At 37.1% G+C, this 12874-nt stretch overlaps 1 protein-coding gene across 11 annotated transcripts in view; it reads left to right on the top strand.

Moving 5' to 3' along the window:
- LOC100994646 (neuroligin-4, Y-linked) overlaps positions 1-7710 on the top strand; it is a 293763-nt gene extending 286053 nt beyond the window's left edge. For all 11 annotated transcript variants that reach the window (XM_055106975.2, XM_055106978.2, XM_057301221.2 and 8 more), the window contains one exon: positions 4169-7710. In XM_055106975.2, coding sequence (XP_054962950.1) covers positions 4169-5018 — 850 coding nt within the window. In that variant the 3' untranslated portion in view covers positions 5019-7710. The remainder of the gene's footprint in view (positions 1-4168) is intronic.
- Positions 7711-12874: the final 5164 nt, after the last annotated feature.

Genomic DNA, 12874 nt, shown 5'->3' with positions numbered 1-12874 from the left:
AGCCATTGTAGAAATAAGGTAGATTAAAACCATTTTTGGAAATGAGAAGCACCATCAAGCAAAAGTGAAAACTAACTCTGAGGTTTGAAAGGGTCTCTAGAGAATTAAACTTATTTTCCTCTAAAATTATTTGGGAAATAGGAGAAAAGGGGTTTGTCTAAGCTGATCAATAAAATGCAGGTGCCCATTGATCCAGGATTCTCTCATTTTGAGCTCTGTGTGGAAAGAGATCAGCAAAAAGGAGTGGGGGAACCTTGGTCTTTTTTTTTTCTTCCAAGACAGAGTCTTTCTGTGTCACACAGGCTGGAGTGTGGTGGTGCGATCTCATGTGATATCAGCTCACTGCAACCTCCGCCTCTGGGTTCAAGCAATTATCCTGTCTCAGTATCCCAAGTAGCTGGGATTACAAGCTCCCATCAGTGTACCCAGCTAATTTTATTTTTAGTAGAAACAGGGTTTCACCATGTTGTCCTGGTCTCAAACTTCTGACCTCATGATCTGTGCACCCCAGCCTCTCTAAGTGCTGGGATTATAGGCTTGAGCCACTGCGCCCAGCCAAATCTTGGTCTTTTTATAAGATATGATAAAGAGCAGTGCTTTAAAGTAATCAAACAATAGATTATAATATGTAATAGAAGAAGTTGTGTGCTATTGGAAGTCAGAAATGGGAAGAGAGTTTTGTAATGGAAAATCAGATCAACATATATTTTCATTTTTTATGTTGTTGCACTGAGTCTGAGGCTTGTACATCAGATTGATTTCTATCTTTTTTGCATCAGACACCATCACTGCTGTTGAATGTTCTCTATTCCATCAATAATTTATATTCAACCATTGCTAAATCTGTTGAGGAAAAAAGAAGTCCCAATGAAGTGTTTAGCAGGGATTGGTTACAGAGAGTTGCAGCATAATTCTAGTTGTAAAGGCGACCTTTAGTACCAAAAAGGGATTTTAAGCTGAATGAATGAACATCCTCCCCAGGTGTGGTGGAGGAGTCACTGAATGCATAATAAACTAGTTTGCTAACAATGTTTTGGATATAAGGAAAACCTATGCTACTTAAAGGAACAGCTGAGAGTGTTCATGGATATTTTTAGAGAGATCATAGTACTATATCCATCTCTAGCTAAAGAAATGAACAAGACCTTAGAAATGCACTTGAGTCTCTCCTGCCAAGACGACATCTCAAATAGAACAGCTGGAAATGGCTGTGTTAGGTGCTAGGGGATAAGGAGGAAGACAGGCATTGAGTCTTTTACTAGAGACACCAACTAGCGTTTCTATCCTCAGTCATTACAATCTTTAATTTTACTCACAGGAATTTAAACATTTCTTATGCTGAATAAAAACTAAAAAAATAAAACACTGATATCACACATCTAGACCTCACTGTCTGCAGGGTTTGGTAAGGGAGAATGACGTGGGCTGTCATAATCTCCACAAGCTTATCAGTGCTTAAGAATTCTGGCTATGCATCCCTGAGATCTTTAATAGACAGATTACATCGGGCAGCAGCTCACTTATCTGGATTTCCCAAATCCTCTCCTTTATTCTTCAAGAATACATGTTTTTTATTTATTTTTTAAAGAACAGAATAAATATTTTTTCTTTACCTTTCGAATATACCCTGAATCCTTCAAAAATTGCCTAGTAGTCAACATGAACAGAATACTCCTTTTCCTAGATTCTCAGTGCTTAGTAGATGAGATAGCCACACATCTAATAGACCCAATTTAGAAAAATTGGATCCATGAAAAAAACGAGGAATCTTCACTTCCATTTGTTTCTTTAGAACACTAAAAATTAATAACAAATATTAGTACGAAGTTTTTCCTAAAATATTTATTCATTTATTTTTCTTTCAACACACATTAATTAAGTAAAAATTTTATAATTATTTCAGAAGGCTTAAAGAAGCAAAAGAAACATGAGATGATAAAATGAATCCAGTATTTTTTCAAAGCCATATCAAAATATATGCATTCCAAATAAAAAGCAGTAGACTTTTCAAATATATTGTTTATGAATTAATATCACTTATGTGATTTTATACATGTATTTGTTCTCACTCTGTTAGTAACATGAAAGCACAGCAGTTAGTGTGCATTCAAGTAAAAGGTAGAGGTCAACATACTTTTTCTTCTCTATTACATTATACAACTTATATCTGTATCTATAGATAGATATACATGTACGCATATGTACATATGTTATACATACATATATATACTGCATATAGTATATGGTTAGTATACAGTATAAACTCTGGTACACAGTATACTTATATATAGTATGTAATATACAGTATACTTTTGTATACTCTATAATGTACATAATATAGAATTATAGTATGTACTATGATACACAGTATATCACTCCATCACTCCCTAGTTCCCCCTCCCTTGCAATATTGTAGGTGTTCTAATTTTTATATTGGAAGAGAGGGGATAATATTTCCTGAATTCTTACCGTATGTCAGACATTTTGTCATTATCTTTCAACCTTCATCACGTGTCTCCAAGCCTGATATTCTTATTCTCTATGTAGATGGGTAAGTTAAGGCCAACAATGGCTGGAAAATTTGCTCAATATTTCACAGCTGTTAATGAGCCAGAGCTTCAGAAATTTGAATACAGGGACATTATTTCCTTTATGACCACCACAGACTCAGATTGAGGGGAGAAAATCTTCCTTTAGCACATGTGGCATCTCTGAGTCAAGTATATTGTTCAAATCCTGCACAATGTCTGGCAATGACTAGATATATACTCTTCCTTGGTCCTGTAGCCTTCTGCCATACAGGCCAATATGCAATGGTTGGAGGCAACTTCACAAAAGTCCCCCTAAGGAAGAGTTACTTGGAGGATGGACTTTAGATTACACCTGGAACCATTGATCAGGATGTTGCAACTCCCTGCCTGCCTGGGTCTGCACATTACATCTCAATGCTGAGTACTAACCATTAGATGACATTTTACCATGCACAATCTCAATTTTTTGTAACAATTAAACCTTAAGATGTAATTGGTTTTATAGCTTACTTTATCAACCATAAGGAAAGGTAGAAATGAGAATTTGGTATATTTGTTTTTTGAAGGGGAAATGTTATCTTAAAAGGGTTAGTTGCAAAGATGTTTAAAGGCTCTATGCTTTATGAATTATCTCCAAATTTTTATGATTCTCCTTCTACCTCTGCCCACTTGTGCAAATAATAATAAGATAATTCTTCAGTGTATAGCTTCCAAGCACAATTTAGCATCTGCAGCAGCCCTCAGCTTGTTTCTGGGTGTCTTATTTATACTAAATATGTTAACCTTGCCGTAAATATATGTACAATTTTAACAAACTTCTTACAGCTGCTGTAATGTGCTTTCATCTTTTCTGGACTCTGTCTTCAAATATTGTCCACATGCATATGTATTTCACTTTCAAATAGAGAGCAAACAAATGATGCGTGTGTTGACTTGCAGCTTTTAATTATAAATCCTATTTTATTTTGCGTTAATATCAATTTTCATTGCTGTAACTGCAATATCTGTTCATTTACTTCAAATGCAATTATTGAGTAAGAAAGAGAATGCCCACTTGTTGAAAAATTCTTAATCAGAATTTCTCAACCTGAGTACTGTTAACATTTGGGTCCAGATAACTTCTTTGCTGTGGGGGTCTCTCCTGTGCACCAGAGGGTGTTTAGTAGCATCCCTCACCGCCACCCTTCATAGGAACTGCCCTCTGTCTACAAAAACCAAAAATGTCTCCAGACCTTCCCAAATACCCCTCTGGGGCAAATCACTCCTGGATTAGTTTTGCAGTTCAGAAACAGTGAAACTTGAAATACTGAAATTTTTCCCAGGACACTTAGTTTTCCTTTATTTTTGAAGATCATTTGATGCATTAAAAAATAGTAAACATGTTATAAAAATTGCATAATGATGCTGTCAGGATTTATATTTAAAAGAAAAATAAGAGCAAATTTTAAAGGAAAAGACAACATGATAGACATGCCTAGGATTAAAGCAGAATGTACCTTTGCTGCTTGGGTATTTTGTGCTCATTGATAAATATATATGAAGAGCAGGTTGTAACTTCCTGATTTATTGGTTTAAGATAATTTCATATCACATGTGGAAGAATATGACCTTTCTTTTTTTCTTCCTTCTATCCCCAGTGATCCAAACCAACCAGTTCCTCAGGATACCAAGTTCATTCATACAAAACCCAATCGCTTTCAAGAAGTGGCCTGGTCCAAGTATAATCCCAAAGACCAGCTCTATCTGCATATTGGGTTGAAACCCAGAGTGAGAGATCACTACCGGGCAACGAAAGTGGCTTTCTGGTTGGAACTCGTTCCTCATTTGCACAACTTGAACGAGATATTCCAGTATGTTTCAACAACCACAAAGGTTCCTCCACCAGACATGACATCATTTCCCTATGGCACCCGGCGATCTCCCGCCAAGATATGGCCAACCACCAAACGCCCAGCAATCACTCCTGCCAACAATCCCAAACACTCTAAGGACCCTCACAAAACAGGGCCCGAGGACACAACTGTCCTCATTGAAACCAAACGAGATTATTCCACCGACTTAAGTGTCACCATTGCCGTCGGGGCGTCGCTCCTCTTCCTCAACATCTTAGCCTTTGCGGCGCTGTACTACAAAAAGGACAAGAGGCGCCATGAGACTCACAGGCGCCCCAGTCCCCAGAGAAACACCACAAATGATATCGCTCACATCCAGAACGAAGAGATCATGTCTCTGCAGATGAAGCAGCTGGAACACGATCACGAGTGTGAGTCGCTGCAGGCACACGACGCGCTGAGGCTCACCTGCCCTCCAGACTACACCCTCACGCTGCGCCGGTCGCCAGATGACATCCCACTTATGACGCCAAACACCATCACTATGATTCCAAACACACTGACGGGGATGCAGCCTTTGCACACTTTTAACACCTTCAGTGGAGGACAAAACAGTACAAATTTACCCCACGGACATTCCACCACTAGAGTATAGCTTTGCCCTATTTCCCTTCCTATCCCTCTGCCCCTACTGCTCAGCAATGTAAAAGAGACAAATAAGGAGAAAGAAAATCTCCAAACCAGGAATGTTTTTGTGCCACTGACTTTAGATAAAAATGCAAAAGGGCAGTCATCCTGTCCCAGCAGACCCTTCTCATTGGCATTTTCCAGTATTGTGAGATCAATTTCTGAGCATATGAAATGTGAAAAGTATATGTTTCTGTTACAATACTGCTTTAAGATCTAAACCATGCCAACAGATGTTTCGTGTGACTAGGACATCACCATTTCAAGGAACTGTGTGTTTCCAACATCATGGTAGCAGCACACACTTCCAAAGCTCAGCCAGGGACACTTAATATTTTTTAATTACAATGGAGATTTAAACATTTTTATGTGGGCTACACAATGGATGGCTCTTCTTAAGTGAAGAAAGACTCTATGGGCTTTTACACAGCACATGGAGCTGTAATCCAGAAAGAAGGAAATGCAGAATTTTATTATCAAAGTAAGCGAATTGACTGTGCAGAAAAATTGTAGGGTTCTGTGGAAGGAGGTATTCTGCCAGCCTGAACTATATTTAAGAAACTTCGTAAAAAATAAAAATGTATATAGCTGTGAGCTCAAACAAAAACTGCAGACAAACAAAAAAGAGAAAAGCTTTTATTTGTGTTTTCAGTTTGAAAGAACTTTTAGCAAGGTTGTGCTTTCAAACACATATTAGTCCTACCACCTTAGTTCCTCTACAGCAAAAGAGGCTTTTCTTCTTAATTACATGTAAACAAAGACATGGGATTTTCTGACGTAAGATTTTCATTTGTAGGAATATGTGATGTCAAATGGAAGACTCAGAAGTTTTGTGTGGCCTATTTCTCCCTGTCAGGTTGCACAGATGCATGTAGAGCATTCTTAGGAGACCATTGTTTTAGAAAACTTTGATTTGTACATGTTAGTTTTCATGAAATTGCAACACAGAGATAGGTCCTAAAAGTGGAATCTATTTAAAACTTGTTGAATTAGACACACACACACAGACACACACAAAGAATCAGCAGAGAAAACAAAATACAAGTCCTGTTCTGTAGTTCTTGCCCTTTGAATATATTTGGGAAGAGTTGCTTCCTATTTCAGGACCCTGCCAAAAAAGAAGAAAGCTTGCCTTTGGTGGGGCTATGCCCCTTGGAGTAAATACAGCTCTGTGTTCCCTAGCAGCTGCCGGAGGATTTGGCTGATGAAGTACCTGCTCAGCTTAGCTAATCAGATTAAAGGAAGACATGTGTGTCTTTTGTTTAAGCACCTAGTCCCTTATTTATCAGTAAACAGGTTTTTAAAAATCGTTTATGTCATTTATAGGATAAAACATATGCTTGTCTGAAAATATCACCTTTTGTGGATTTATCTGACCACCAAATAACAGATATTAAGAAGAATGGGGGGAAAAGGATAGAACATTAAAACTGCTTTGTATAGGTTTTTGGGGAAATTAGGATATCTTCACTGACAAGACACTGAATGGAATTTATTCACCCATTTTAAATTGGTTACTTGGGGATCAGAGATTTGTCTCTCCAACAGCTTGTGATTTTCTTATTACTCATTTTCAGGAAAGTTTGTAGTATTACAAAGCAGCAGGAAACACAGTAGCAATGGTTGCTCTATATTTTGTCTTTCAAAGATTACTGCATTACCAAGAAACAGTAGCCAAAGATGTTTGAAGATCATGTCCCTTAGCTGCATTTTGGGTTATTCTAGAAATCCAATGTTAAATGCCTCTACTAAAGTGGGGATTCCCCATGAAAATTGTCCAGCTACCTGACTCTTTTGCAATAACAACTTTGATTACTGAATCCATACACTCAAACTATAGTGATATATCAGTGTTTGGGAGTGACCTCTAGAAAAAAGAAAACTGTTTTTAGAAATACATAAAATCACTTCCAAATCCTGTTGCTTATGTTGGGTTAAATTTGAAAGCGATTCTCTATATATAAATATGTGAAATATTATGATCTGAACTTAGCACACATGAAGCAACATTTCTTTGCTACACAGAGGTGTCTTGGTAAGATTTCATTCCCAATTCATTTTTCATAGAGCTATGATCAGGCAATTTCTGCAAGCAATGTATGACCCCACCTGAGCAACCACAAATAGGCTCTCCATGAAACTGCAAAGGAACTGATGTGTGGCATCCATGCTGGTTTTGTCTGTCTATAATATGAATTCAAGTATCTGTTCATATTTCCAATTGTCTCCTGCTAGCAATATGTACCACAACATGACAGTCTTGTGACATCTTAAGGGAAAGAAGAGTTCCTGTTAAATGAATAGCTTTAGCTTTTACAGGGGATTATGATTAAAAGTGATTTAGTACATCTTACATGATATCTCATTTCTACATGAAAAGAAGTTATAGAATCTTCATAGAGTTCCATGAGAAAAATATACTTGCTATTTATAGAAAAAGAGAAAAAAGAAAAAAATGAGAAACACGTAAGAAAAAGTCCTTTCCTAGGCTTTTCCTTGATCTTCAGAGGCACACAGGGTTTAATGGTTCCTTGGGTTATTATTTTGAGGTTTTGTTCTTTCTTTTGCCTTAAGTAATGATAGAAGATATATATGGCCAGACACATATGTATAAACTTTTCAACAGCATTTTAATAATAAAATATCACACTATTTTCTAATGCTTTGTACAAACAATTATGCATCTGTTCTTTCTTGGTAGGTGGAATATTTTATTTACTTTTGCTATTCTTTGAATACCTTTTTCTTTGTAAATGCTAAGTGGTAGCTCTCACATAGGCTACAAATGGATAAATACATTTGGTAATGGGATGGTTTCTTTAGCTTTGGCCAGCTGCACAGTTGAGGAGGCTCTGCTGGCCTGATTTTGGAAAACCAAGCCCTGTTTGGTGAAGCTCCTGAGATGACACTGCCTGAAAATGAGTATTTGGTTGTGTTATTTCTACCACTGTTCATTCTTGTGTCTCTATGTTTTGAGTTGTGTTCAACAAACTGATGCCTTAATGGTTTCAAATAGAAAGCCTTAGGTGAGTAAACCTTCTAGTGACAGCAAGAAATTCTACTGAATGAAACTCCAGAGGCAGAAAATCATTGTCATTCCAATGGGAGCTCAACTGTCAATTCCTTCCTGTGCATTCAGCCATCACGAACTTAATTCACATTCACAGTAGCTCTAAGGGGCAGGCACCTGCATTACTCCCCTTTCATAATGGAAGATGTTCTGACTTTGAAACATGCCCCCTTGGACAGGAAAATTTGATGGATAACAGGATAGGATATCCTCATATCCCAATCTTTCACCAAGAAGTTATACAGCAAACACTTGTAAGTCAAGGTCTTGCAAGATAATCTTTGCTAAGTAGCAAGTAAAGAAATATAGCAAGGACCCAGACTCTTTGGAATATGTGAACTAAATCCTTCAGATGTTGTTGGCCTCAATCATGTTGTGAAGGCACACAGGAGAATACATACACATATGCATATATGTATATATGTACATGTATGTGTACATTATATATGAGTATACAGGTACCTATCCTATATATGTATGTATGTATAGAGTCACAGACAGCATAATGTTTTGGACAAATATAGATCACATATATGATGATGGTGTCATGAGATTAAAATACCATGTTTTTATGGTACCTTTTCTGTGTTCAGATATGTTTAGACAAACAAATGCTTATCATTGTGTTACAGTTGCCTAGGGTCTTCTCTCCAGTCACATGCTGTACAGGTTTGTAGCCTGGAAGAACTAGGCTATACCATAGAGCCTAGGTGTGCTATAGGCTACACATCGGTTTTGTGTAAGTATACTACATGATGTTTGCACAATGATGAAATTGCCTAACGAAACTTTTCTCAGAAACCTATTAAGTGATACATGACTGTCTATGTTTACATTATATATACTGTATATGCACACATGCATATATGCATATATATTATACATTTACATATGTACATGGATATCACATACTTTAAATTCCTGAAGATGTCATTTTCATTAAATACGTATGCACACACACTCATAAACACACACAGACTCATATATACACACATATCTATAACACATTTGTGCTCACATATACATTCCTCTGTGTGTGAGTGTGTATTACATTACTCCTTTTTATCTGTGAAATCACATTCTGCAGTTTCATTTACTGTGATCAACTATGATCTAAAAATATATGAGTACTTCAATAAGATATTTTGAAAGAAACCACATTCACATAACATTTATGACATTATAATTGTTCTATTTTATTAGCTATTGTTCATCTCTTACTCCATCTACTTTATAAATTAAGCTTCATAATAAGTGTGTATATTTAATAAAATATATAGTATATAAAGGGTTTGGTACTATCTGTGGTTTCATGTATCCACTGGAAGTCTTGGAATGCATTCTGCTTGGAAAGGGAGCGTTACACTATATACTTACATATAGACACAGATGCATATATACACATACATAATTTACATATATAGACATATTCGCCGATATGAATGTACTTAAATCTCTAAGAATGGCACTTTCATTAAATGTACACAAATAAACATGTATACACACATATATATGTATATATATATACACACACACATATTTAACTGAATGTCATCTTCAGGCATTCAAAGTCTAATTTTTAGCAAATTTCAGCTGGAGGGAGAATCACTCTTGTTTTGACTATTTTATGCATTCTTGTTCATTTTGAATAACTCAAGGAATGCTAAAAATTATATGCATCCATTCAGTGAAACTTTACTGAATATCTCCACTGCCCCAGGCCCTGTGCTGGGCTGGTGTTAAAATTGAAGAACAAACTTCTCACACCACAAAACTTGAGGGGAAGGCAGAGAAACACAGAAGCAAGGAGAGGCAAGGGGTGCTGGAGATGGCACCCATGTTAATAAGGGGTGCTAATAAATGTCTGGACACTGCCCTTAACCTAGTCTAGGAAGATCGGGAATACATTCTGTCTGAAGAAACCCCTAAGCCAGGTCTTTCCAACTCTGTAGAAAAAATATTAGTGGGTGGTGTGTTGTGGGGAGGATAGAATTACACATCTTTGAAGTAAGAAGACAGATGAAGACATAGGAAGACATGGCTCCTGCATCATGGGTGAAAAATACAAGGTGTTTTTTAGAAAGGTGTGAAAAATGAGACAGAAAGAAACTGGCTGATAAAAAACCTCCAACTGCAAGACAGGGAGTTTGGGCTTTGTCCTGAAGTCAATTGAGAGACACCAAATGATTGCACCAAAGTGGATTATGAGTGTACTTAGTTGAGACATTTAGCAGTAATTCTCAAAAGTTCACGTACTTAGGAATACACGGGATGTCAACTTAAAGTACAGATCCTTACTGAATTGTGGTTTGGTGAACCTGTGTCTGAATTTCCAAGACAATCTCTAAGTGATACACTTGTTGCTCGTTCTCAATTAACCCCAACTTATTTAGGTTGCAAAGATGGAGAACTGTTCACTTTAGAAGTAACCATGAGGATAATCTGCATTGGAATGAGAGGGTTCTGGATGCAAGGAAAACATTAAAGAGCCAGAGCAATCAGAAATTAATTACTGTCCTGTTTTTAAGGGTGATGGAGACAGTAATAAGACAAGAAGTAAAAAAGAAAAAAAAATGATAAGAAATGCATCTTATAGCTGCATGTACCAGAACTGATAAAGCGTAGTCATCAAAAACCACCTGGAACCACATTTGTCCTTAAGCTTTTGTTTAGGAACTTGTTTCAACAGAGAGAGGAGAATGATGAGATACCTTGGAGACAGTTTCAGACAGGCTGGTCAAGGGTTTGGGCTTAGACTGGGTTGTTTTATAAGTGCTAAGAGGGCCAAAAACTTGTTTCTGCATTGGTTGCTGTCATGATAATGGGGATGTCAATATCCTTTAGCAAGAAAGTGACAGGACCAGAGAATGACTAGCATTGTCTTCAGTAAAAATAAGCAGTGGAAGAGAAGGGGATTTGGGGTCATTTTCAGTGGTTCCAGACTGTTCATGTTTCTGGCTTGTCCCATACTGGCCGTGGGCTGCCTTCATCTAATGAGGAAGTTCGTTCAATTATTTTTATGTGCAGCCAGATGCACCTTGACTTAGCAATTAATTATCAGGCTAATTCTAGCAGCCAGATATAAGGGCTGTTTTTTGTTGTTTCTCAGAACTTCCAGGAAATATATGCATATGTCACATCTCCTAGGCCACCTGGTTCAAAAAAAAAAAAGTTATGCTAAGGAAGTAAAAGTGATACTTTCTCTGCAAAATCTTATTAATATATTGAAAGAAATTGAGATATAAAAAAGGTCCACTGTACCTCTACCTTTCTCTAAAATGATCATACATGTAAATTCTTAGAACACCCACAAATAATCTGGTTTCCTCTAGAGGCAAGAGAATTAGAAAAAAAAAAATGAGAAAAATTAGCCAGGAGAAAACCCTGCCTGAAATTAACAGGTGACATTCATTAAAGTGGAATGTTCCGACTAGTTCTCAAAGTCACTGATTCCTAAAAGGGCCGGAGAGGGAGTCCTTGGAGACTAAGACAAATTGCCAACAGCCATAGCTGGAAGGTTACAAAAAAGAAAAATCTTTCTCACCCCTGGGCCCTAAACACAAGAACTTGGACTCAGCAGAAAGGAAATGGGAAGATGCATTTCTGGCATCTGGAAACTGGGGTACAGAAAATTAAATTGCTCAAGGTTGCAGACTTAGAACATAAAATTTATAGTGTTCACAATCATATTGTTTTGTTTTTAAGAGCATGTGCTTGTCAACTATTCTCTAAAAAACCTGGTTATTGTGGAAATATATGCCTCCCTGTAGACATTTTGCGGAAGAAAAAAATCACTATAATCTCTCTATTTGTAGAGAACATTGATAGCTTTATATCTTAAAAACTTGTCATGTACACACACACACACACATAACACAGAGTAGGTTGAGAGTGCTTATAGAATTTTGTAGAGTGCTCATTTAAAACAGTTTCTCAGTTTTGCCTATGATTTTATTTTACTTGTGCTTATTTTGCTTTGTGCTCATTTTTTGGCTGAAATCGCACTTTAAAGCCCTTGTTTTGCTTGCATCTCACCTGAATGCACATGGAGAGTGCATGGAACTTGGAAAATTAAGGTTAGAGAATACAAAGAAGATACAGGCGCATGGAAACATTGTGAATAATGCTTAGCATAGAAGAAGGCAGGCTTGGATTGCTACAGAATGTACACCAAAATGCATTAAATAGGACTGGCTTTCAAAAGCAGCACTCTTTGCTGAAACCCCAGGACACCTGCTCCTAGCCAACGATGTCTATGAACTGCTTAACCTGTGGGACTAGTGCACACACTTTGTGAAATATGTGGCTATTTTTATCATCCCACTATCCCCAGTGAATTTTGTCATCCCCATCACACCACAGGAAAAACCCCTTTTCTCCAGACTTGGGCAATTGGAGAAACTGTTATCTCCCCACCTGACTGCTTCAGAATCTCCTTCCTCTGTCCTCAAATACCATTAGAAGAACATTCAGCAGTGGACCCAGGACAGATCCCCACCTCCAAACCCAACTACTTTGGTTTAATGTTGTCATTTAGGAAGAGTGATTCCACCTTAAAGATCTATCAAATATTTAAGTAAGAATACATTTAAGTGTGAATATTTCATATACTTAAGTTTTAAATGTGCAGTATTTTTCATCTTGTCCCTCCCTGCCTCTGAAATCTAAATTTCTATATGCTGGCTTGCTCCTGAAAGAAAAAGAAATTTAGCAGGATACACCATCACTGTTTATACCATTTAGTCACAGTTTTC

This window comes from Pan paniscus, chromosome Y, assembly GCF_029289425.2.
Source record: "Pan paniscus chromosome Y, NHGRI_mPanPan1-v2.0_pri, whole genome shotgun sequence".
NCBI lineage: Eukaryota > Metazoa > Chordata > Mammalia > Primates > Hominidae > Pan > Pan paniscus.
Note: the sequence above shows the minus strand (reverse complement) of the source record. Positions and strands in the feature narration are given on the sequence as shown.